The 25937-nt window shown below is 48.3% G+C and overlaps 1 protein-coding gene across 2 annotated transcripts in view; it reads right to left on the bottom strand.

The window, feature by feature from the left end:
- Positions 1–25937, bottom strand: part of KCTD7 (potassium channel tetramerization domain containing 7) — a 42116-nt gene that overhangs the window by 15037 nt on the left and 1142 nt on the right. Inside the window, exons 2-4 of one of the 2 annotated variants that reach the window (XM_062179815.1) lie at positions 24282–24451; positions 17587–17765; positions 16552–16924 (exon numbers count right to left, since the gene is read on the bottom strand). In XM_062179815.1, coding sequence (XP_062035799.1) covers positions 16552–16924; positions 17587–17765; positions 24282–24451 — 722 coding nt within the window. Of the gene's footprint in view, positions 1–13163; positions 16925–17586; positions 17766–24281; positions 24452–25937 lie in introns of those variants that run through there. The other variant, XM_062179816.1, reaches the window with a different exon arrangement.

The following is a 25937-nucleotide window of genomic DNA, read 5'->3' as shown; positions in this document are numbered from 1 at the left end:
GCTCCCTGGTAATGTAGCAGATGGTGGCTCAGGTACTTGAGTCCCTGCCACCCACATGGGAGACCCAGATGAAATTCTTGGCTCCTGTCTTAGACCTGGCCCAGCCCTGCCTTTTACAGCCATTCAGAGTAAAGCAGTGGACGAGTGGATGGAAGATTCTCTCTCATTCTCTCTCTCTCTCTCTCTCTCTCTCTCTATCTGTCACTCTGTTTTTAAAATAAATAAATAGGGCCTGTGCCGCAGCTCAATAGGCTAATCCTCCGCCTGTGGCGCCAGCACACTGGGTTCTAGTCCCAGTCGGGGCACCGGATTCTGTCCTGGTTGCTCCTCTTCCAGTCCAGCTCTCTGCTGTGGCTCAGGAGTGCAGTGGAGGATGGCCCAAGTCCTTGGGCCCTGCACCCGCATGGGAGACCAGGAGAAGCACCTGGCTCCTGGCTTCAGATCAGCGCGATGTGCCAGCCGCGGCGGCCATTGGAGGGTGAACCAACGGCAAAAGGAAGACCTTTCTCTCTGTCTCTCTCTCTCACTATCCACTCTGCCTGTCAAAAAAAATATATAGGCCGGCGCCATGGCTTAACAGGCTAATCCTCCTCCTTGCAGCGCTGGCACACCGGGTTCTAGTCCCGGTTGGGGCGCCGGATTCTATCCCGGTTGCCCCTCTTCCAGGCCAGCTCTCTGCTGTGGCCCAGGAAGGCAGTGGAGGATGGCCCAAGTCCTTGGGCCCTGTACCCGCATGGGAGACCAGGAGAAGCACCTGGCTCCTGGCTTCGGATCAGCGCGATGTGCCAGCCGCGGCGGCCATTGGAGGGTGAACCAACAGCAAAAGGAAGACCTTTCTCTCTGTCTCTCTCTCTCACTATCCACTCTGCCTGTAGAAAAAAAAAAAATATATATATATATATATGTGTGTGTGTGTGTGTATAAAAATAATTTTTTATTGAGAAGTCACACATTTAAAAAAAAACAAAACAAAACATACCCTTTACCTACGTGCCTGAGGACTCTGAGCTCAGGGAGAGGGCAGAGCAGAGAATAACAATCAATGAGCCTGAGATGAGATTTTATAGTGGTTACTGAGGGGTTGGCACCACAGCGTAGCAGGTAAAGCCTCTGCCTGCAGTTCTGGCATCCTCTATGGATGCCAGTTCGAGTCCTGGCTGCTCCACTTCCAATCCAGCTCTCTGCTATGGCCTAGGAAAGCAGTAGAAGATGGCCAAGGCCTTGGGCCCCTGTACCCGTGTGGGAGACCCGGAAGAAGCTCCTGGCTCCTGACTTTGGATCAGCACAATTCTGGCCATTGCAGCCATCTGGGGAGTGAACCAGCGGATGTAAGACCTTTCTCTCTCTGCCTCTGGGTCTCTGTAACTCTGCCTTGAAAATAAATTAATTTTTTTAAAAAAGTGGTTACTGAAAGCACACAGAAGCCAAAGCTTATGCCCAGCGAGGGGAAAGCCAATCACACATACCAGCGATAAGCCACGGCACACCCTGCATCTGGCCCTTTCTTGGTGGCAGCCAGGCCAGATACAGTCTGCACAGACACCACCTTAGGCTCTAGGGTTTCTCCTGACCACTCAGTGGAAAGCACCTCCATATACACAGCCACTCTTCACAGACAAGTGGCTCCAGCCAACATTCTTGCACATCAAGCCCTGGCAAGACCATGAATCCAATACCCATGGGGCTATATTCTTGGCTTTCCTGGTGCAGAGCAGGGGCTAATGCAATTGCAGCTATCACATGGTTAACCCTGCAGTCGTCTGAGTCAAGAATGGAGGTAGCCAACTCAGGAAGTTTTGAGGCCTGCCCTGGATCATAGTTGATTGCTACCATATAGCATACCCAATTTATGCTACTGTTTCTTTTGTAGTCAGGAACATGGGTCCAGAAATCAGGGTGTGGAAGGGTGAGTAGCACCACTACTACCCCTACAGCTTCTTGTCCCTATGACCTCATGTTCTGCTGGTCCAGAGGTCTTAGTTCCAAAGGGAGGAATTCTACTAGGAGACACGAAGTTCCATTGAACTGGCAGTTCCAACTCATAAGCAGTCACTTTGGGCCCCTGGCACCTCTATGTTAACAGGCATAGAAGGGAGTTAATGTGTGTGCTGGGGGCACTGATCCAACAAGAAATTGAACTACTACTCCACAGTGGAGGTAGGGAACAGCCTGCTAGGAATACAAGAAGCACCTTAGGGTATCTATTAGTTTCACCAGGCTCTGTGATTAAAGTCAATGGGAATCTACAACAACCTAAATCCAGGTAGGACTACTAATAGCCTAGAACCTTCTGGAATAAAGGTTTGGGTCACCACACCAGGTAGAGAATGATCAACTAAGGTGCTTGTTGAGGACAAAGGGATTATAGAATGGGCAGTGTAAGAAGGTAGTTGTAGGGGTCGGCACTATGGCATAGCAGGTAAAGCCATTGCCTGCAGTGCTGGCATCCCACATGAGTGTTGGTTTGAGTCCCGGCTGCTCCACTTCCAATACAGCTGTCTGCTATGGCCTGGGAAAGCAGTAGAAGATGGCCCAAGTCCTTGGGCCCCTGTACCCCATGGGAGACCTGGAAGAAGCTCCTGGCTCCTGGCTTCAGATTGGCGCAGCTCCAGCTGATGAGGCCAATTAGGGAGTGAACCAGAAGATGAAAGACTTTTCTCACTCTTCTCTCTCTGCCTCTCCTTCTCTCTTTGTGCAACTCTGACTTCCAAATAAATAAATAAATCTTTTTTTTAAAAAAGGTAGTTATAGATACCAGCTATGACCACATGACCAATTATAGAAATGAGGACTGTAATTGACCTGAAGATTTTTTCCCCCTTGTCTAAATAAGGTCGGAGTTTATGGACTCAAGAGGCTTCCATAGCCTTGGAAGCTCATGACAAGAGCCTCAGGTGATTACTGACGTCATAAATAAGAGTGTCAGTTGTTAAATCAACAATGCGGGTCACTGTGAACTTACTCCCCATGTAGGATCTCTGTTCTTAATGTGTTGTATGAGAATTAACAGTAAAACTAGTCTTCAAACAGTACGTTATACTTTGTATGTCTGTGTGAGTGCAATCTGTTGAAATCTTTACTTAGTATATACTAAGTTGATCTTCTGTATATAAAGATAATTAAAAATGAATCTTAATGAAGAATGGGATGGGAGAGGGAGTAGGAGAGGGGATGGTTTGCGGGTGGGAGGGTGGTTATGGGGGAAAAACTGCTATAATCCAAAAGTTGTATTTTTGAAATTTATATGTATTAAATAAAAGCTTTCTAAAAAGAAAAAGAAGAAGAAAAAGATTTCTCCCTTATTTTGTTATGGTTTACTTTTCTTTTACTGCTTGTCAGGTACGATAAGATCTACTCAAGGTTGTTTCTGTCAAACTTCCCTCTTGCTTGAGGGAGGGTCATCCTTTTGTTGTATTTAGCCTTGGATGGAATGGATAAGGCCCATTCACATTGTGAGCATCTCCTGAAACCACACCAAATTTTCAAATAAAGAAAACACAAGATTGGATTCCCAGAGGACACACCTAACCTTGTCCAAGTTAAAACGCACTAACGCTTTTCTCAGAAGAGGATACAGCATGCCTGGGATGATGTTTCCTCCTCTTGAATCTATACTCCTGCCTGGATGGGTTGTAGCTTCCCACTGACCTTAATCACAGGGCATTGCAATATGGATACACTCCGTATTGTAGTATTTTTGCTTCAAAGAGTGGATTTTATTTATTTTAATTTTTTAGATTTATTTAACTTATTTATTTGAAAGGCAGAGTGACAGAGGGACACACACACACACACACACATCTTCGATCTCCTGATTTACTCCATAAATGGCTTCCAAAGATAGGACCAGGCCAAGCCAGGAGCCAGGAACTCCATCCAGGTCTCCCACATGGGTGCAGAAGCCCAAGCACTTAGGCCATTTTCTGCTGCCTCCCCAGATATATTAGCAGGAATCTGGATCAAAAGCAGAGCAGCTGGAACTCAAACGGGTGCTCCAATGTGGGATGCTGGTATTGTAATTGGTGTCTTAACTCACTGCATCACAATGCCAGCCTCAGGAGTAGATTTTTAGATGGTCTTCTCACACAGAAAAAGTGCAGGTATCTATGTGAAATTATGTTTATTTGCTTGCTTAGAGTAACCACTTCATTATCTATACAACATTATCTTTTCCACCTTAAATATATATATAATAAATGAAAAACTAAAAGACAGAGACATCCTAGTGAGTCTCTTCATGATCTATTGGGCATATCTTGTCTTAAGCACCTCTTGTTCCATGTGATGTTCTAAGCACTGGGAATACAGTTGTAAACAATAGAGGCAAAATCTCCACCTTCGGGGAGGTTTTTTTTTTTTTTAATTTATTTTTATTTATTTATTTTTAGAGGCAGCACTACAGAGAGAGGGAGAGACATAGAGAAAGGTTTCTATCCACTAGTTCACTCCCCAAATGGCCACGATGGCCAGAGCTGGGCTGATCTGAAGCCAGGAACCGAAGCTTCTTCCAGCATTCCCACATGGGTACAGGGGCCCAAGCGCTTGAGCCATCTTCAACTGCTTTCCCAGGTCATAGCTGGGATTGGAAGTGGAGCATCTGGGACTCGAACCAATGCCCAAATGGGCATCAAAACACTGGCCCCAGGGAGCTTTCTTAAAATGAGAGAGACACTAAAAAGTAGGAATCGCTATGGATAATATAAATACTATAAAAGAAATAAACAGAGTGATGGAGAGTAGAAGGAATGTCTTTTTTTTTTTAAGATTTATTTTGTTTATTTGAAAGGCGGAGCAACAGAGACAGAGACAGATCTTATCCACTGAATCACTCCCAAAATGGCCACCATGGCCAGTACTTTGACAGGCAGAAGCCATGAGCCTGGAATTCCATTCAACCTGTGCTCCAGTATGGGATGCCAGAGTCACAGACAGTGGCTTAACCTGATGCACCACAATGCTGGCCCAGGAGTGTACATTTTAGATGGCTCGATCCTAGGTCTTACAGAGAATATGCTATTTGAGGCAGGACATAAAATATGAAAATGAGCCAGCCATGAATGAGAAGGGCTGGGTGAAGAGCATTTAGGGAAGAAGGAGGGTTGTCAGTCACAGAGACCTGAGGTGGATACTGGAAAAAGGCTGGGATGAGGATGGGCAGTGAGTGGGGTGGTTTGATGAGGCTGGAGAGCTGGACAAGAACAAGCCCCAAGGCTGGCACTGTGGCTCAGTGGTTAAAGCTGTTGGTCTGTAGTGCCAACATTCCATATGGGTGCCAGTTCAAGTCCTGGCTATTCCACTTCTGATCCAGCTCTCTGCTAATGCACCTAAGAAAGAAGCAGAAGATGGCCCAAGTCCTTGGATCTCTGCACCCATGTGGGAGTCCCAGAAGAAGCTCCTCGCTCCTGGCTTTGGATCAGCCCAGCTCCAGTATTGTAGCCATTTGGGGAGTGAATCAGTGGATGGAAGATCTTCTCTCTCTGTCTCTCCCTCTCTCACTCTCTAAAACTCTAAGATCTTCCATCCACTGGTTCACTCCCCAGATGGCCACAATGGCCAGGGCTGGGCCAGGCAAGAGCCAGGAGTCAGGAGCTTCAGCTGGGTCTCCCGCATTGGTGCAGGAGCCCAAGTACATGGACCATCTTCTGCTGCTTTCCCCAAGCAATTAGCAGGGAGCTGGATAGGAAGTGGAGCAGCCAGGACACAAACTGGCGCCCATATGGGATGCTGGCATTGCAGACATGGTTCCCTCTGGTGTTGACTTTGGGAACCTCTGGGTTTTGCCTGGCCACTGTTATTCCTGAGTACCTACCTGCAGCTTGCAATGGCTTCTCTGCCAGCTACAACCAGAGCCAGAATTTGTCCGCTGGTCACTTGGGCTCTTATGTATGTGATGGAGTATCTTCTGAAGCATAATGTTTGCAAAGCATGGCCTGCTCCCACTGTCTGCACCCAGCTCCAGGTTTCCAGAGACTCCTGAAGGAGTCCTTTCAAATCATGGCTCTACCAAGGGTGGAGAATGTCCAGCCAAAGGGAGGTATAAAGGTTGCAAAATCAATTGGTCTGGTCCTGCCAAGGCATCCACAGGCAGCCCTCAAAATCCAATAAAGCTATCGCAGGCTTTTAAGCTGATAATTTTGTATGGCTTACAAATGATGTTATACTATCCAAATAGCCCTTGGCAGAAAAGTTTCCCCACGCTGCTCCAAAACCTGATGCTGTTGGTTATATTTCTTAAAAAAAAAAAAGATTGATTTTGTTTATTTGAAAGGCAGAGTGACAGAGGGAGAAAGGGATCTTCCTCCTATGGTTCACTCTAAATGGCTGCAATGCCCAGGGCTGGGCCAAGATCCCTCTGGGTCTCCCACGGGTAGTAAGGGCTCAAGTACATGGGCCATCTTCTGCTGCTTTCCCAGGCACATTAGCAGGAAGCTTGATCAGAAGAGGAGCAGCCGGAACTCAAATTGCCACTCTGATATGGGATGGTGGTGTCACAGGCTGCAACTTAAACCATTGCACCACCTGCCAGTCCAGCTGTTCCTCATAGTTCAACTGTCACAATTACAAGGGCTGTTGGCCTAAGTCAAAACAAGCATCAAGGAGATGTAGAAACAGGGTAGCTGCTGATGCTTGAGCCTTCTTGTGGTCCTACTGTGATGTTGAAGCATGTTTTGGGTGCAAGGCCAGGGTAGAAGAAAAGATAAGAGTTTCAGGGCCAGTTCTGTGGAGCAGTGGGTTGAAGCCCTGGCCTGCAGTGCCAGCATCCCATATGGGCGCTGGTTTGAGTCCCAGCTGCTCCTTTTCCAATCTAGCTCTCTGCTATGGCCTGAGAAAGCAGTAGGAGATGGCCCAAGTCCTTGGGCCCCTGCACCCACATGGGAGACCCAGAAGAAGCTCCTGGCTCCTGGCTTTGGATCAGCACAGCTCCAGCCATTGAGGCCATCTAGGGAGTGAACCAGCAGATGGAAGATCCTACTCTCTCTGTCTCTACCTCTCTCTGTAACTCTGTATTTCAAATAAATAAAATAAATCTTTAAAAAAAAGAAAAGAAAAGAGTTTTCAGCTCTTGGAATGGTGGGTCCTTAGGTAGGGACCAGGTAAATTCATTTTCTAGAAAGAGCATAATGAAGGAAATGAATTAATGAACAGTGCTGCCTGCAACCTGCAGAAATTCTGGGATACACATGAGTATCTAGAAAGTCTTCCATGCTAGAAAACATGCTTCCCTGTCCTTTATCACACAGGTATCTCTGTTGGACTGGTAGAGAACTTGACTTCTGCATGTCGATCCACAAGTCCAGGGTGTCCCAGGGGAGCCACTGACATAAAGGGGTCAGAATCGCCATCCCAACAGGGAAGGGCACCGGCCGACAGTCACCCCCAATCCAGGCCATCATCACTGTTCCCATGGAATCCTTTGATGGAAGAGGCATCCTGTGGAAGTGGTGGCTACTCCTGCAAGTGATTGCAAAAAGGACTTCTCATTGCTCTACTTCTGGACCAATGAAAGATTCCCGCCAGAGCTGCACTTTGAAGAATAAAATGAGGCAACTGGGTGAACCACCCCTTGACCAGCTCTAGAGGCAGATATATTCTGCCTGGACTCCCCAAAGTGCCCAGTGAACAGTGCCACCCTCACTGCAGCTCATTACGTGATGCAGCTGGAGTACCAGGAAGCACTTGGTGGTAGACGAGGGTGAGGCTGGCTTGTGTGTCCAGTGGGGTCTTGCAGGCATCTCTGCTGCTGCTGTGGGAATGAATCCAGAGCTTACAGGATCCACCTTCACTTGGATAGAAACAGATTCTGCATGGTCCTCTGCAGCTGCTGGCTGGAAAAGGGCTGAAAATGCTCTCCAAATCCTAGCAGGCCAGATAGGAAAGTTGACTTGGGAAGCCAAGGACATCAGTGAAAGAGACCTACCTTCTTGGGAATAGGAAGAGGGCAGCCCTGGATACTGCGTCACTGCTAGGGCTGGCCACCAGCTTTTCTTTATTTTTAAAATGTTTTTTTTTTGTTTTGTTTTGTTTTTATTTATTTGAAAGGGGAAAGGAGGGAAAAAGATGAGTGTGTGGGAGAGAGAGAAACCTTTCATCTGCTGATTTACTCCCCAAATGCCTGCAACTGCTGGGGGCTGGACCAGGCAGAAGCCAGCAGCCTGGAACTCAATCTGGGTTTCCCACATGGGTGGCAGGGACCCAACTATCTGAGCCAGCCATCATCTGCTGCCTTCCAGGGTGTGCATTAGCAGGAAGCTGGAATTGGAAGCAGAGCCAGGACTTGAAACCAGGCACTCCAATATGGGATGTGGAAAAGCAGTGTCTTTTTTTTTTTTTGGACAGGCAGAGTGGATAGTGAGAGAGAGAAAGGTCTTCCTTTACCGTTGGTTCACCCCACAATGGCCGCTGCGGCCGGCGCACTGCAGCCGCTGCACCGCGCTGATCCGAAGCTAGGAGCCAGGTGCTTCTCCTTGTCTCCCATGCGGGTGCAGGGCCTAAGCACTTGGGCCATCCTCCACTGCACTCCCGAGCCACAGCAGAGAGCTGGCCTGGAAGAGGAGCAACCGGGACAGAATCCAGCACCCCAACTGGGACTAGAACCCAGTGTGCCGGCACCGCAGGCGGAGGATTAGCCTAGTGAGCTGCGGCGCCGGCCAAAAGCAGTGTCTTAACTGCTGCGACAAATGCCTTCCAACCCCAGCCACCCAGCTTTGAAATGCCAAAGACAGTGCAGGCACAGATAGGGGAGAGTTGGAGATGCCATAGAGAAAGTAAGGACAGTAGACACCCACAACAAGTACATGTGCGTACACACACACACACACACACACATGGGCCCTTGGGGCAAAGTCAGCCAAAGTACAGTTGGTGATCATAATATTATATTGAGAAACTCTATATAGGCATTTATAAGAGGTTGATACGTGAGGGGACTTCAAAATGAAACTGAAAGACACATTTTTAAAAAAAAAGATTTAATTATTTATTTGAAAGTCAGAGTTACACAGAGAGAGGAAAGGTAGAGAGAGCACAAGAGAGAGGAGAGAGAGAGGTCTTCCATTCACTGGTTCATTCCCCAGTTGGCCACAACAGCCAGAGCTGTGCCGATCCAAAGCCAGGAGCCAGGAGCTTCTTCCGGGTCTCCCATGTGGGTGCAGGGGCCCAAGGACTTGGGCCATCTTCCACTGCTTTCCCAGGCCATAACAGAGCTGGATTGGAAGTGGAGCAGCCGGGTCTCGAACTGGCGCACATATGGGATGCCGGCACTTCAGGCCAGGGCCTTAACTCACTGCGCCACAGCGCCGGCCCCGACACATTTATTTTGGTGCAAGATATCCTGAATGCAGAGGGTCTTCAAAAGTTCATGGAAAATGTGTATTATGAAAAAAAAAAAAAAAAAAGGGCAGGACTGATGATGTGGTGTAACGGGTAAAGCCACCACCTGCAGTGCCGGCATCCAATTTGGGCGCCGGTTCGAGTCCCGGTTGTTCTACTCCTGATCCAGCTCTCTGCTATAGCCTGGGAAAGCACTGGGAAAGTCCTTGGACCTCTGCACCTGCATGGGAGACCCGGAGGAAGCTCCTGGCTCCTGGCTTCAGATCGGCCCAGCTCTGGCACTGCGGCCATTTGGGGAGTGAACCAGCAGATGGAAGCTCCCTCTCTGCCTCTGCCTCTCTGTAACTCTGCCTTTCAAATAAAAATAAATAAATCTTTTTAAAAATGCCATGGATTTCAATTTTTTTGCACCAAAATAAACTTATTTTTTAATTCCATTTTCCAAAAACTTTCAAACTTTTTAAAGTTCTCTTTACAAAACTATCACAGAGATGAAGATTTCTTCAACTGGACTGAATTTGTAAATTTCTTTTAGTGGAGGTCAAGCTCATAGCTTTGTGGTGCTCTGGGATTCCAAATTTTTTAATATTTATTTATTTGAATGGCAGAGAGTTGGGGGTGGGGGGCTGCGAGACACAGAGAGTGATATTCCATCTCCTGGTTCATTCCTCAAATTGCTGCAACAGCCAGGTCTGAGCTGGGCTGAAGCCAGGAGCCAGGAGCCAGGAATTCCATCCTGGTCTCTCATGTGAGTGGCAGAAGCCCAAACACTTGGGCCCATCTTCTGCATTCATCTTCTACTACCTTCACCAAGTAGCTGGAGTGGAAACAGAGTAGCCAGGACTTGAACTGGAAGCTTAACCTATCGCACCACAACACTGGTGCCCCTATCTCTTGATTTTAGTAATGACTAAGAGAATTATGGATACTTCCATTCCAAACACCTACAGGAGCGGAATCGTCTGCCGAGATACCAATGATATAGGAGATTAAAAAATCAGGGTCTGTACTACATTTGGAGAATCTTCCAGAAGTCATGGTTTGCTAAAGGGTGAATCAGGTTGAAAAAGTCAGAGAGGACTGCAGAAGGTCATGATGATCTGATTATGAGCCCCTGTTCTTGGAGCATTTCAGGAGGGTTCAAGGTCTTGTCCACAGTGGTTGGATTTTCTCCCAGTAAACAAGTCCTATTTCTGCTTGGTGCCAGTGTTTGGAGAAGGAAGTCTCCCCGGATCTCTAGATGATGTCACTTAGCAAGAGGAACAGGCATGTGAAAGTAGAAGTTCACAGCGATTTGGGAATTGATCTGCCCTGTTTCCAGGGTTGCTCTGATTTTCATTGTGTGTTTGTGCATGGGGCAGGGAGCACATTTTGAAAGAGAAAGTGGAAGTCTGGCCATTGGATCTGTTAGACAACCCAGACCTATGCATATTAAGGTAACACTGCCAGTTATCCCTTGTATTTAGGTTTTAGAAGTCAATGTTCATCTAAAGAAGAAATGAGATACCTGATTCATAGCTAATAAGCTCATGGTAGAGATGACTAGAAGAAAATCACATAATTACACTTGTTGGGGACAGGAACCACCTTCATTGGTTTACACATTCACTTTATTTAGAAGTTATGTTAGGGGGCCAGCACTTTGGTGTAGCAGGTTAAGCCTCCACCTGCACTGTCAGCATCCCTGTGGGCACTGGTTCCAATCTCAGCTGCTCCACTTCCAATCCAGCTGCCTGCTAATGGGCTGGGAAAGCAGCAGAGGATGGCCCAACTTCTTGGGCCCCTGCACCCACATGGGAGACCTGGAAGAAGCTGCTAGCTCCTGGCTTTGGATCGGTCCAGCTCTGGCTGTTGTGGCCACTTGGGGAGTGAACCAGCAGATGGAAGACTTTCTCTCTCTCTCTCTCTCTCTCTCTCTCTCTCTCTCTCTCTGTCTCTGTCTCTGCCTCTCTGTAACTCTGCCCTTCAAATAAATAAATACATCTTTTTTTAAAAAAGAAGTTATGTTAGAAATAAGGTTTAAAGTTATATTTTAAATAACAGAGAAGTTAAGGTAAATTATATGATAAGAAAAAACAGGAAGGAATAAAAGGATAGAAAGTTAAAGGCCAGTAAAGAAAAGCCAAAGGAACATGCTCTAAGTTCAAGAAATGAAAATTACAAGTTAGTCAAGCCAGCGAAGAGGTCATCTTTTTTTTTTTTCACAGATTTATTTATTTTTTTAATTGATTTGAAAAGCAGAGTTACAGAGAGAGGTAGAGACAGAGAGAGAGGTCTTCCATCCACTGGTTCACTCCCCAGATGGCCACAATGGCTGGAGATGTGCTGATCCAAAGCCAGGAGCCAGGAGCTTCTTCTGGGTCTCCCATGTGGGTGCAGGGGCCCAAGGACTTGGGCCATCTTCTACTGCTTTCCCAGGCCATAGCAGAGAGCTGGATCATAAGAGGAGCAGCTGGGACTAGAACCAGTGCCCACAAGGGGTGCCAGCCAAGGCTTTAACCTGCTGTGCCACAGCACTGGCCCCAAAGAGGTCATCTTTACAAAGAGAGAGAGTGCTAGGACCCGGAGTACAAGGCCGTGAGGCCCAGGACAGGTGCACCGACTCCCTGAGCTCCACTCAAGGGCCTCCCAGGCCTTTGTTCTTCTCTGATGGATGCAAGGGGCCCCCAGAGAAGGCTGTGGCCTGGGACATGGCCGACTGCTCTGGCTGTGCACAGCGTGTCCCTATGCAGGCAGTCCTAAGGGCTGCAGCGCCTAACTCATGCCTTTCCAGATCATCCTGCCAGACCCAAGGTCCGGCCCAAGGGCTGCCACTCACCTGCTCTGGCCTCTTCCACACAGCACCCTGTGGGCAGGGCCCTTTTCCTGTTAGTGGGCGTGCATCCCTCACTAAGACAGCCAGTGAACTGGGGACCCCATCTATCTCCCTAACACCCAGAAACTACTTAAGGGAGTCTTTCTACCCCTCCTCCCCAGAGGACCTGCCTTTCGCATCCCCACAGATCAGGCTGAGTGAAGCCCTGAACCTCGGGGTTAGGGCACTGAGCTGTCTGGGGAAGGAGGGATTCTGCTGAACACCTTGAGCATTTCAGAAAGGGGCTCTGTCACTCATCAGCACATGCTCTTGGGGAAACGACGCCTCTCCAAGGTTCAGTACCCAGGGGCTGTTAGTAGTGTGTTATTCCCAGGTGACCGTGTGCTCAGGGGACGCATTTGGCCTGGATGATGCAGTGCTTCTGTCTGAAAGTCTGAACGGGTTGGAGACATAAGGGAAGCCCCTGCAGGGTGGCGACAGCTCCCCAGCACTCCAGAATTCACCTTGTTGGCTCGATCCATGAAGTGACTCCAGAGAGCTTCTTGATGAGAAAGCCACACTCTGCTTTCAGAGGAAGGGCAACTCAAGGAAGGGTCTTAACCATGGAGGCTCACATATGGTTAGAGCCACATATCTCCCTCTTGAAAAACAAGTGGAGACAGGGCAGCAGGGATCTCTTGTAGAATTCTCTGGCATGGTGGGAGCCACACAAATGACTGTGCAACTTGTGGTCTCTTCTTCCCCTGGGGGAACTCCCCGCAGAGGAGGACAGAGCTATTTGCCCAAGCTGGAGTGGGCACGCTCCTACCTGGAACAGAGACAAGGCTGGAGCAATTCCAGAAGGGCCTTCATGGGGCTCACTTTCAAGTTCAAGTCAAGGCAGGAGTTCAGCTACCGGTCTCTGGGAAGGAGCCTATTTTGTTCAGTGCAGCAGAAGGCAAGACATGTTTGCTGGCAAAGTGAGAGGCAGGGAAAGGATGAGAGCAAGCCTCTCACGAAGAAAGGCACAGCAGCCAGGTTCTAGTTCTTGATTTTAATGTCATTTGAGGTACTGGGGCCTCATGCACCTAGGCGCCCACAGACAGGTACATGAATGAACACAGGAAGGTTATACTGCATACATGAACCCGATAGTGTACAGAGGAAGACAGTGGGCCCAGGTGACTCCACCACTCCACAGGCAACTGTACCCAATCTTTGTTCCCACCTCCTCCAACCCTCTGCCAACCCATCCCTCCCCGCTTCACACACATATGTTTACATAGATGCTTCATCCAGAATTCCAAAACAGGTCTCTCCCATCCCTGCCCCCAACACTCCAGCTTCAGGCAAGGAAGGCCTCTCTTTCAAGGACTATAGGACAGGCGTCACCTTCCTGCAAGAGCCCCAGGAAAGAGTACCCATGACAGCGCAGTCGCTTATAATGGAATCGAATATGGACAGTGTGCAGGACGATGGTATTTGCAGTTCTTACTGGCATCAAGACGTTCAGGCTGGGTAGTTTTTGCTTTGCTGTTGTTGCTTTAATCTCTTTGGGACCCAGCTTAGGCCAAGATCATGTTGAGGCTCAACCTACTCCCTGTCTTGCAAATGTCTGTTTCCTGGTCTCCCAGTGAGCAACCCACAATGAGAGACTCCATCACCTGATCACCTGAGTTACAAAGCTCAGGCAGTTTCTAGAATATTCTAAGCCCCAAGGAAAACCAGAATAGGAACTTCCAGAGGATGGTGGACTGTTTTCTGCATGGAAAGCCTGGTAAACAAGGCAGAGGTAGAGTAAAGGTGGTGATGATTCCTTTCGTCTATTTAGAGTGTTACTGGAAGAATTCCTCTCCCTGAAAAACGGTGTGTTGCAATGTGGTTTTATTTCAATCATGTGTGTGGCTATCAGATTTTTTTTTTTTATTATTGTTGGATTTCTATGGCTAGCATTGAGCCGTACGGTTCCCACCTCCCGAAACTCACCTTCCCGATCAGGGAGCTTGGCCCCTGGGAAGAAAGGTGCCTGAAGCCAAACGAAAGGCAAGGTCCTAAGGCAGGTTTTTTTAAAGGCTTGACTCATGGGAACTAGCAGCCTGTGTCAAAGCAAGCTGGATCCAGTCCCTTGTCCAGATAAGAGGAATCTATGAACATTACGCATAAGGATTCCATGAACATACTTCCTTTTATTTAGAGAGAAGTTTTCATCCTATGGAACCCTCTTTCCAGAGACAATCCACGTGCTCTGGGCCTGGCCATTCAGAGTTGGAAAAGGACCATGTGGGGAAAAATGACATCTGCAGGAATGACCCCTTTATTTGGGGACCTTTACCACAAACCACCTTATATAACAGCCCATTTCAATATGGCCTTGGCTTCTCATCAGAGAATGCCCTGAGTGGGCCACTGAATTCTTTCATGTCCTTGGGAAGAGCTCTAAGCTGGCTGCCCGGCGTCCTCTCTCTGTCTCTCTGCTGGCCCAGACTGTTGGCTCCCTGCCACAGCATGGAACACAGTCCCATGAGGACAACTCAGAGGAACAGGGAAACAGGGCGTCTCTCTAACTCTGAGCAAGCCCTGAGAGCCTGATTTTAAAAAAATCTTGCATTTGGGCAAATGCTTTTCTCTTTTTATGGACTTTCAATAATCAAGCACTGTGACACCCTGTGGTGGAGGTGGGAAGAAGCGACCAAGGCCAGACTACCGAAAGCCCTGTGCTTAATTATTTCTGCTCTACTCACACAGATTCCTCCTGAGTAGCCTGCCTCACTCTGCCAAAAAACAAACATGTATTAGGCAGCAAGTAACACCAATCAAAGCGACTTAAATGGAAGAGTTTTCTGTTAGAACAAGGCAAGAGCCATGGTGTTGGGCTAAGCTCCAAGCAGGCCCATCAGCTCTAGACTGTGCAGGAGAACAAGAGAGAGACCACGTATCGTGGATCAGGAACTACGGTCTCCTCGTCTGGATCTGTCTCCATCTCTGTCCTACCCACATAACAGTACAAAGCCACTTCCTGGAATCTCCCTTTCCACCCAGGCGCCATGATGTCACTGCCCTCCAGCCAAGGCCCCAGGGCTTGCCTTGTCATCTTCAGAAGGACTCAGGTATCTTAAGTCTCCCCTTGCCCTTTACCTATCTGGTCCCATAAGATTGAGACCAATGATGCTGTCTTTACCAATTCTTTATATATCAAAAATATCCCCCTTCAAGAACACCCAAAGTCACGATTATGGAGAGCAGTTCTTAACGCAGCTCAGAAACATTACGTTCTGTGCTGGGGTGCTGGGCAGCAGTTCCTCCAGATGTATGTCTACACCCTGACAAGTTGCCCTGGGTTGCAGACAGAGCAAGAAGGGCTTTTTCTCTTTCTCAGATATGGAGGGAGGGGGGTAAAATATCACGGAGGTTTGCTGCTGTCTTCCTAGGATGGCTGTGCCTCTTGCCCTGTCCTTCCCTCACTTTCCAAGGACAGACTCTCTTCCACCACGAGAAGGTTAGCAGGATAACACAACTGGGTTTAACAAGGGGGGGTGTTCCCTTCCCAGGAGGTTCACCACAAATTGGATCCTAACAAGGGAGACAGTAGACAAGGAGGTGTTCTGTGCCTTTAAAAAGGATCTTGCATTTCAAAGAGAACAGAGGGGCTAGGCATCTCACCTGCTTGACTTAGGGAGTCTTTGAAAAGAGCCCGTGGAACTGAACTTGTGTCCCCGCCCTGTGAGAAGCTTACTCTGCAAGCAAGGAAGGTTGGTGGAAGGTAGGAGAAGCTAAGGCCCTGAAACAGGGCTGTAAACATTGTGGTTTGCTAAGGCCAACCTGGCACATGGCTTTGGCAACTATGCTTAAGTCTCCAAAAGGGCGAAGAAGAGTCTGACCACATCCCAAGACAATGTGGGGGGAGGAGGGGTGCACTGGGAGAGACCACTCTTTCTTCTTCAGCCAGGGGCTGTGGGTGGCTTCTCGGGTAACCCCCCATTACATTCCATGTTTGTCCCATTACACCGAGTACAAGGAAGGGGCCTGAACAGGGCGGAGGGAATGATGTCGCCTACATCGGTTTGGTACTGTGGCTCTAAAATGGGCAGAAAGTCTCTTATGAGGTCAAGAAGGTGACAAAACCTCTTTGGACTTCCTGGCCAGGCCCCCATCAGCCTCCAGTAAAGCCTCCACGCCTTGAGGAAAGGCTAGGTGAGCGCAGGCCTAGATCCCCCATGGGCTGTGAGCCCTGCACATGACTGTGAGGTGCAGCTGGGGAGGCTGAAGCTGTCTCTCTGTCCCCTTGGAGCTGTGCCTCAGGACTCAGTCCTCACCTCCACAGGTTCTGGAAGCGGTCGCAGTCCCCTCCAGGGATCTCGCTCCCAGAGCCACCAAGAGGGACGGAAACCCGCCCTGCTGGGACTCGGTGGCCTCCCAGGGCTACTCACCACCATGTGATCTTGAACTCATAGATGGGACGTTTGCAGTAGTAGTGGTTGACGAGGTGCTTGTCACACACCCCGATGCACTGGTGGTCCACAGTGAGGCCCTGGGCTGAGAGGTCCGTGACCAGGCAGTGCAGTAGGTCGTACACATCCGCCACGGCCTCCCAGGGCCCAAACGACACATCCACCTCGCAGTGGTGCTCGAAGAGCTGCCCGTCACTCTCGCTCCGCTCAAAGCGCAAAGAGTTGAGCAGCGGACACTCATAGGGGGTGATGGGCATCTCCTCCTTGAAGACACAGACCTTGAGCTTGGCAAAGCGGGCCTTCCGCTGTACGGCCCGCAGCCGGGCGATCTCCACGATCCGCTCCAAATGGTCTGTGAGGGGTGAACACAGCACTGGTCGCTAGGGTGAGGGCTGGGGTGGGACAGGGCAGTCGGGGGGATACAGAGAGAACCCCACTGACAGCAGGTGCATGAGGTAGAGACTGGTTTCCTAGGGAAGGGACTTGGTGCCTCTGAGGGGCGTTTTCTGTAGCAAAAGAAAACCAATGGAATGGGGACTGTCTTTTTGAAATGAGACTTGCTAGGGCTGGCACTATGGCACAGTGGGTTAAGGTGACACCTGCAACACCATATGGGCACTAGTTGGAGTCCTAGCTGTTCCACTTCCCATCCAGCTTCCTGCTAATGGCCGTGGAAAAGCAGTGAAGAATGGCCGAAGCAAGAGACCCAAATGAAGCTCCTGGCTTCTGGCTTTGGCTTGGCCCAGCCCTGGCTGTTGCAGCTATTTGGGGGGAGTGAACCAGTGAATGGTTCACTTAAAAAAAAAAAAAAAAAAAAGGAAATGCGATTTGCTGAGCGTCACAGGCAAGGTGAATCTTCCCAGCATGACCAGGGAGGAGGACATTCTCTTCCATCCCGAGTGACATAGATGAACCTTAGGCCCATTTGTTCTGGTGCAGTCCTTGGCATGGACAGATGCCTCGCCCCACCCAATTCTCCCTGGTTCCCCAACTGTCCCGGCTGCTGACCCTCACCTTTGTAATAGGGCATGAGTCCCAGAAATGCCTGGCGCACCTTCTCGCCCTTCAGCGGTTGCATGTTCTCCAGCTGCTCCAGCAGGGGCCCGATGGCATAGTACTGGGCCTCCTTGTGCACAGCCCGCACATGCTCCCGGGGTGGCAGGTCCCCTGAGCGCAGGAAGTTTAGCACATCTCTGGGCAGGAAGGAAAGAGAGTCAGTAAGAAGGAGCGGATGGATCTGGGTGGTGCCGCAGAATGGTGAGCACAGAATCTGGAACTAGAGGGCCAGCTGCGTACTCTTGGGCAAGTGAACTTGACCTTCCTGTGCCTGCATTCTCATGTTATGAGGGAATTAAATGAGTTCACGTAAGAAAAGTGCTTAGGGGAACAGTAGATTAAGCTCCCACTTGTGATGCCAGAATCCCTTATTGGAGGGCTGGTTTGAGTCCCAACTGCTCTGTTTCAGCTCCAGCTCCCTACTAATGTGCCTGGGAAAGCAGTAGACAATGGTTCAAGTACTTGGGCCCCTGTCATCCACATGGGAGACCTAGATGGAGTTCTGGGCTCCTCTCCTGGCTCCAGCTTGGCCCAGCCCTGGTTGTTGTGGGCATTTCAGGAATGAACCAGTGGATGGAAGATCTCTCTCTCTCTCTCTCTCTCAAACTGTGCCTTTCAAATGAACAAATAAACCTTTTTAAAAAGCTCTGAGAAATACATGGCACAGAGTAAACCCTCAATAAATGTAAACAGCTGCTATGATAAGTATCATTATCACCATTATTTGGTATAAAGTGTTATTGCTATTAGCTATATATAGGTATAATGAAAAGATATGACATCTAGCCTCTTAAAATACATATGTATTTTAAATTGAGCGGTAATGAATATTTAACAAACATACCAATATTAACTATACTGTTCAATTATTTTAAGCACAAATTACCCACACAACCACCACCTAGATGAAGATATAGAACATTTTCATCTCTTTTTAAAGACAGGGTTTGTAAAAAGGTTTATTACCTATTTATTTACTTATGTGAAATGCAGAATGATGGAGATGGAGAGACAGAGACTTTCCATCTATTCCTTCACAGCCCAAATGCCTGAAACAGCTTGGGTTAGGCCAGGTTAAAGCCAGGAGCCAGGAACTCCTGGGTCTCCCATGTGGGACATTGGGGCTGAACCACTTGGACCATCCTCTGCTGCCTTCCCAGGCACATTAGCAGGGAGCTAGCTAGGAAGTGGAGCCGTTGGGACTCAAACCAGTGCTCTAACATGAGATGCAGTGGGTTAGCTGACGGTGCCACATGTTGTCCCTCCCCCACCCCCATTTTTATCTCTTTTAGGTTTCCTCCTGTCCCCTCAGCTAACTCCTAAAGAAGCAACCTTTCCAACTCTCCTTCTGTCAATAAATATTAGTTATGCTTCTACTTGAAATTCATATACAAGGTTTGCTTCAGCAAAGTTTGTGCAGAATGGAATTAAAAGATAGCATGCACTTTCTATGAATCTTTTGAAGCTGCCTTATAAATAGAATCATGTAGAGTGTTCTTTGTACTTGGCTTCTTTCTGCCAGTAGAGTATTTTGAGATTCATCTACTTGGTTGTGTGTCACAATACTTCTTTTTATGATTTATTACATAAGGAGCAGACCGTTGTATGAACAGACTATCATTATTTACCCATTCTCCTGTTGGTGGCTATTGCAGTTGTTTTCAGTTTGGAGATATCACGAGTGAGGTTACGACGACTGTTCCTATACAAGGCCTACTGCAGATACAAGCACAATCTCCCCTGGGTAAACATTAGGCACAGCCCTTTCAGTCACTGAGGAGGTGTGTGTTTATCTAAGTGGCTGCAGCTTTTACACTCTCCCCAGCAATGCAGAAGAGTTTCAGTTGTTCTGCATCTTCGCTGGTCTGGCTTGAGTGCATCCCCCAAGCATTCATGTGTTGCAAGCTTGGTCCCTCATGTGGCAATGGGGCAGATGATGGAACACTTAAGAGGCGGGGCTCGTGGGAGGTCACCAGGTCACTGGGGGAGTTGCCCTCAGAAGGGAGTAAGGCAGCTCTTGCGGAACCCCCTCATCTCTCCCGACAGCAAGCTGCTGTGAGAGCGCCCCTTTTCCCTGAATCGCTATCTTGCTTCCTGTTTTGCAATGTGATCTTCTGATTGCCCTCACCTGCCTACCACAATGCTAGCTGCTCACCAGAGACTGAGCCACTGGGGCTGCCTGATCTTGAACTTTCAGTCTCTAAAACTGTGAGCTAAGTAAACCTCTTTTCTCTATAAGTGACCTTGCCTCAGGTATTCTGTTCAGTAACAAAAACCAAACCAGTGCCCTTGCCATTAACATTATTCTGTAGCTACATGGAAAAGATAAAACGCCTAACCCTAATGTTTGAAAAAACTGGTTCCAGGACTGAATAAAATCACATATTGCAATTTGCTAAAATGAAAATTCAGAGCTGATGAGGTACAGCAGGTTAAATTGCCACCTGCAACACTGGCGTCCCATGAGCCCTGGCTTTTGAGTCCCAGCTACTCCACTCTTGATTAAGGTCACAGCTAACACACCTGGAAATCGGGGAAGAAGGCTCAAATACTTGGGCCCCTGCCACCCACACGGGAGACTGGACAAAGTTCCAGGCTCCTGGCTTCAGCCTGGCCCAGCCCTGGCCATTGCAGCCATTTGGGGAGTGAACCAGCAGGTGGCAGATACCACTCTATCTGTATTTCTCTCTGTAACTCCGCCTTTCAAATGCATCAATAAATGTTTAAAAAAATAAAATAAAAATTTAGTTTTTCTAATTCTCCTTTCGGGTTCTTTAGTGCTGAGAGTGATCAGATCCATCGTTGGCAGGTATGGGAAGGGAGCAAATAAACTCCAGGATTAAACTGTTGTTTCACCAGTGGACACCCACAAGGCATTAATTTGTATCAGCCACTATTGCTGTGTTCGCCCATTGAACCTTTCCAATGACGCTGAGGTGGGTACTAACTTATCCCTGTTTTATAAATGAGGCTCAGGAGAGACCCATGGAGGGTCAGGGACACTCTTTTTCACAGAGCCACGGCTTCCAGAGGCTTAAACACAGACATGGTTGACTCCAAGCCTACATCCACAATAGTCCAAACATCAGACCAAACCATGGTATGCTGAATGCAATGGGAGCTTCCCTAGATGGGGCCCCAAGCAGCTTCCATGGGGTGCAGGAGGGTATATGAGCCACACCAGCAGAAAAATATACCCCACAAAATGCCCCAAGCCCTCCCTTGTCCGAGTCTTCCAACATCATCCTAGGCCATTGGAGTACAATGGTCTGATCACCATGCCACCGTACCCTGCTTTCTGCCATTGCCCACATGCCCACCTGGGCACAGCATATCAGCTTTGAGTCAAATCCTGTCTTCTAAGATTAGTCCTCCAGGATCTTCAGTGAACCTTGGTGAGCTCTGAAAAATAAAACCCTGGGGCAAGGCCCTGCTAAGGGTGCTACGGGAGCTGCCAGCTGGGGCCGGCATTTTCCTCCCCCAAGCAGCCTGCAAACAAACAGCTTTTTATAGTTCTGCAGGGCGATGTCACACTTTGTTTTCTCAGCACTCCGGGCAGCTGACAGCCCACTGGGGAAACCCAGATGCTTCAGAAACAGGATTTGCCCAGAAGCTCCTTTCTGAGAAGAAAAGTGACCCTTCTCTCAGTGCGGGCAACTGGACTTGAAGGTCAGTGCAGAGGCTGAGTGACTGGAGAGTTTCTGCCTCCCAGGTCATTTGGTCCAAGGTCAAGGATTATGTCAGTTCTTGAGATACCTCTAAAGTTAGACTGAAGGAGCAGAAACTTCTAGCCATGTACAAACATATTTCCAAAAGTTCACGGGAAATGGAATGAAAAGATAAGTTTATGTTGGTACAAAAAAAAATTTGGAAGCCCATGCACATGAGACATATTCAGAAAATTCATGAAAAATGTGCATAATGAAAAAGCAATCAATGGCTTCAATTTTTTTTTTGCATCAGAATAAACTTATCTTTTCATTCCATTTTCCATGAATTTTTTGAGGTCATCAAGTGGCCTGGGGTCTAAGTCTCTGTAATCTTCAGTGACAGGCCTTTGAGGCAGCTGTGATTATTTCTCATTTCACAAACAAAGAAACTGAGACATAAAGTTTATAAATTGCATGTACTGGAACCAGTGCTGTGGCGTAGCGGGTTAAGCCACCGCCTGCAGTGCTGGCATCCCATATGGACTCCAGTTCAAGACCTGGCTGCTCCATTTCCTATCCAGCTCTCTGCTATGGCCTTGGAAAGCACTGGAAGATGGCCCAAGTGTTTGGGCCCCTGCACCCATGTGGGAGACCCAGAGGAAGCTCCTGACTCCTGGTTTCAGATTGGTGGAGCTCCAGCCATTGTGGCCAACGGGGGAGTGAACAAGCGGATGGAGAACCCCCCCCCCCCCCCTCTGTGCCTCTCTTTCTATTTCTGTGTAGCTCTTTCAAATAAATGAATACATCTTTTTTTAAAAAAAGTATGTATTTTTGTTGGACACCTCAACTTAAGAAGGGCTATCTTTTTTGAGATTCTGTTTTTCCACATTTTAGTGTTAAAATGAATAGAAGTTTGTTTTTTTTTTTAATTGTTCTTGGTAAAATTAAGTCAGCCCTTCTCTCACTTTTTTTTTAACTGAAGATTATAAAATCTTTAAAAGATTATAAAATTGTTTGAAAGGCAGAGTGATAGAGAGGGAGAGACAGAGATAAAGCTCTTCTACCTGCTGGTTTATTCCCCAGATGGCTAGAACAGCCAATGTTCAGCCAGGCTGAAGCCAGGAGCCTGGAACTCCCTCTGGGATTCCCACAATGGGTGGCAGGGCCCATCCGCTGTCTTCCCAGGTGCTTTAGCAGGGAGCTGGATCGGAAGTGGAACAGCTGGGATTCGAACCGGTGCTCCTATATGGGATGCCAGCCTTGTAAGCAGCGGCTTAACCTTCTGTAACACAATGACAGCCCTGGTTTGTTTGTTTTAAATGACTGAGAGAAGCCAGGGAACCACTCTCACACACCAAGCTTCCTCCCCTGACAATGCCTAGATCTGAAGGTGTTCTGGAAGAAGCTGTTCCAGACTTCCCTGCCTCCGGTGAGGTCACATCTGCTCCTGTCCACATAGAAGACAACTTCCCAGGTCGGAAATTACTCAGAAGTTTCAACACACCCAACCTGGGTGTACTTCCTGGAATTTCTCTGGCTGTTCTTATTTACTTTGGCAAAGAAATCACGAATTTTGATTAAATTCAATACATTCCTTTATTCGATTCAATCAATATATCACTTCCTCCTTGGGGAACTATGCAAGATGCCTGCTATGGTTAGATAACAGTGTGGGTACCTCCGAGAGACCCTTGTATTGAAGGCCTGGTCCTCAAAGTCTTGTGTTCACGGATTTAATGGCCAATGCAGTAAGGGTGGAGACTTGATCATCTATCAGATGTCTAAACCAAAGGGGCCGCCTGACCTTGGACTGTGAACCTCCAAAATGGAGCAAAAGTGTAACTTCTTCCTTCCTCAATAACTCTTCTCAGGTATCATATATTTTATTTTTTAAGATTTAAGTATTTACCTGAAAGGCAGAGTGACAGAGAGAGGGAGAGGCAGAAAGAAAGAGATCTTCCACTCACTCATTGGCTTACTCCCCAAATAGCTGCAATAGCCATGACTGGACCAGGCTGAAGCCAGGAACCCAAAAGTCTGTCCAGGTCTCTCACCTGGGTGGCAGGAGCCCAAGTACTTTGGTCATCTTCCTGCTGCCTTCCCAAGCACATTAGCAGGGAGATGAATGGGAAGTAGAGCAACTGGGACTTGAACAAACACTCTGATATGGGATGCCAGCATCATAAACTGTGCCACAATGCCAGCTCCTCATTTTATTTTTAATGGTTTATTGATTTGTTTATTTGAAAGTCAGAGTTAGAGAAAGAGAGAGAGAGAGAGAGAGAATCTTCCATCCACTGGTTCACACTCCAGATGGCTGCAACAGCCAGGTTGGGCCAGGCTGAAGCCAGGAGCCAGGAGCTTCTTCCAGGTCTCCCACATGGGTAGCAGGGGCCCAAGCACTTGGGCCATCTTCCACTGTTTTTCCCAGGCCATTAGCAGGGAGGTGGATTGGAAGTAGAGCAGCTGGGACACCTACTGGCACTTATATGGGATACCAGCATTGCAGGTGGGTGCTTTATCTGCTCTGCCAAAACACTGGTCCCTATTTCATTTTATTTTTTTAAGATTTAATGAAAGGAATAATGACAGAGAGGAAAAGGAAGGAAGGAAGGAAGGAAGGAAGGAAAGAAAGAGAGAGAGAGAGAGAGAGAGAGATTTTCTATCTGCTAGATCATTCCCCAAATGCCTGCAATAGCCAAGTCTGGGCCAGGCCAGGGACTCCATCCAAGTATCCCACATGGGCAGCAGGAACTCAAGCACTTGGGCCATCATTCATTGCCTCCCAGGCGCATTGGCAGGAAGGTGGATCTGAACCAGGCACACCAGAATGGGATGAGGGTGTCCCACACTATGGCTTAACCTGCTGTACCACAACGCCTGTCCTTATCAGGTATTTTAGTTGTAACAACGAAAAACTAATACAATGCCAAAGGCCCAGAACCAAGCCCAGGTTACTCACTGGCTTGGACTACGCGGTTAACTGTAGAAGCAGAGACATACCCGAAGTGTGTGCCATCCCGGTCGATGAAGTATCGGCCCTCGGAGTCTGTGGGGATGTAGTGCCGCCCACTGAACATGGCCGCCAGCATGGTGTCTTCGTAGCGCCGCAGGGTGGACAGGCGTGTGGTGAAGTGAGCCCCTCCGATGTTAAGGGGGACAACCTCAGGAAACTGGAAGGGGACCACCGGGGCTCTCAGGCAAGCAGTGGGGAATGAGAGCCAAGGCTGCTCCATCTCTAGTCTTTGTGTGGGCCTGTCTAGTGCCACACCATTCATTCAGGGGTACGTCTGAACACTCTCCTCTTTCTCATCTGTCTTTCCCACAATTACCATCCCACCATCTCTGGTCTAGAGTCCAAGACTTCAGTGTCTTCCTCCCACAAGCTGAACTTCATCGCCTGAAATGCCCTTACCACTCTTCTCTCACTAGCCACCAGGCAAACGAATTTGCCCCGTGTGGTGGTGCGTAAGGGCACCTGGAAGGCACGATCTGTGTGCCCCTTTTTCTAGTCCACACCAAGGCCTCTTAGAACTTAGTAGAGTTCACGTGTTCTAAAAGCTTCCAAACGCCCCTCGTCTGTCAGCATATCCACTCTATCTTTCCTCACCTGCCCCCAAAACAGAGTTAACAACATATTCCTCCAACACAACTTCACTGGATGCCACATCCTACTAGATGACAGAGCTGTCATTCACTGGCCGTGTTTTCTCTGTCAACCGACTCTGTGAGAAAACAAGGTTCCCAAGGGTAGGGGGGCATCTTATTCACTAATCATGCAGCTGCTTATCCCCCATCCCACCACCTCCCGCAGGGTCCAGCAGATGTCCGCTGAATGCATCTACACAGCCATGCCTCATCCCACATCCCTTACATCTGTTCTATGTAATCTGCAAGATAAGTGCCCGGTCCAGCTGAGCTTCTGCAATCAGTGGCACAAGTCTGGAAGCTCGAGGTCCCCTCTCGAATGCTCAGGCTATTGTCTTTGCTTTAATGGCCTTCTCTCCTTGTGGCTTCCATCAAACTGCGCTGGAAAGCAACAAGGCCAATCTACCCTGATTTTCCCACAAACCTCCTCCTCCAGATCAACTAAAATGTTACCCCTCTGCATTCTTTTCAATATTACAACATCTCTGTGGCTCCAGGGAAGGCCTATGTCTCTGTATCTGGACAGTCCCTTTTCCTCATTTGCAAATCCTTTGTGAGATAAAGTTGGATACAAATACATTGCACAAAATGCACCCAGGGCCTGGCTTTCCTTAAAGACCCCACAACTCGCTGAATGAACGAAGGCAATGGACAGGTGTCGAGTCCTGTGTACCAACTGTTACTTTGTGCAGCCCAGGGACAGGGACAATGCCTTCTGCTCACCCTACAGGTCCTCTACAGCTTTGCTAGCTTCACACCATGGACTCAAAGATCGTTGAAGGATAAATAATATTTTGCATTTATGGAGCTCTTTAACCCTGTTTTCCAGAGACATCTCACACCAATCCAAGTGTTTACACCACAGGAGAGATAAGAAGATTCAAGCAGAGGCAGGGAAGAAGTAACTGAGAACAGTTTTGGAGCTCACTAGGAGCAAGAATGGGATCAGTGGGGGAGCTGGCACCAGAGCCATGGCCCACAGTCTCCAGGCCTTGTGCCTTTTCCCTCAAA

The sequence above is a fragment of the Lepus europaeus genome, chromosome 21 (assembly GCF_033115175.1).
Source record: "Lepus europaeus isolate LE1 chromosome 21, mLepTim1.pri, whole genome shotgun sequence".
NCBI lineage: Eukaryota > Metazoa > Chordata > Mammalia > Lagomorpha > Leporidae > Lepus > Lepus europaeus.
Note: the sequence above shows the minus strand (reverse complement) of the source record. Positions and strands in the feature narration are given on the sequence as shown.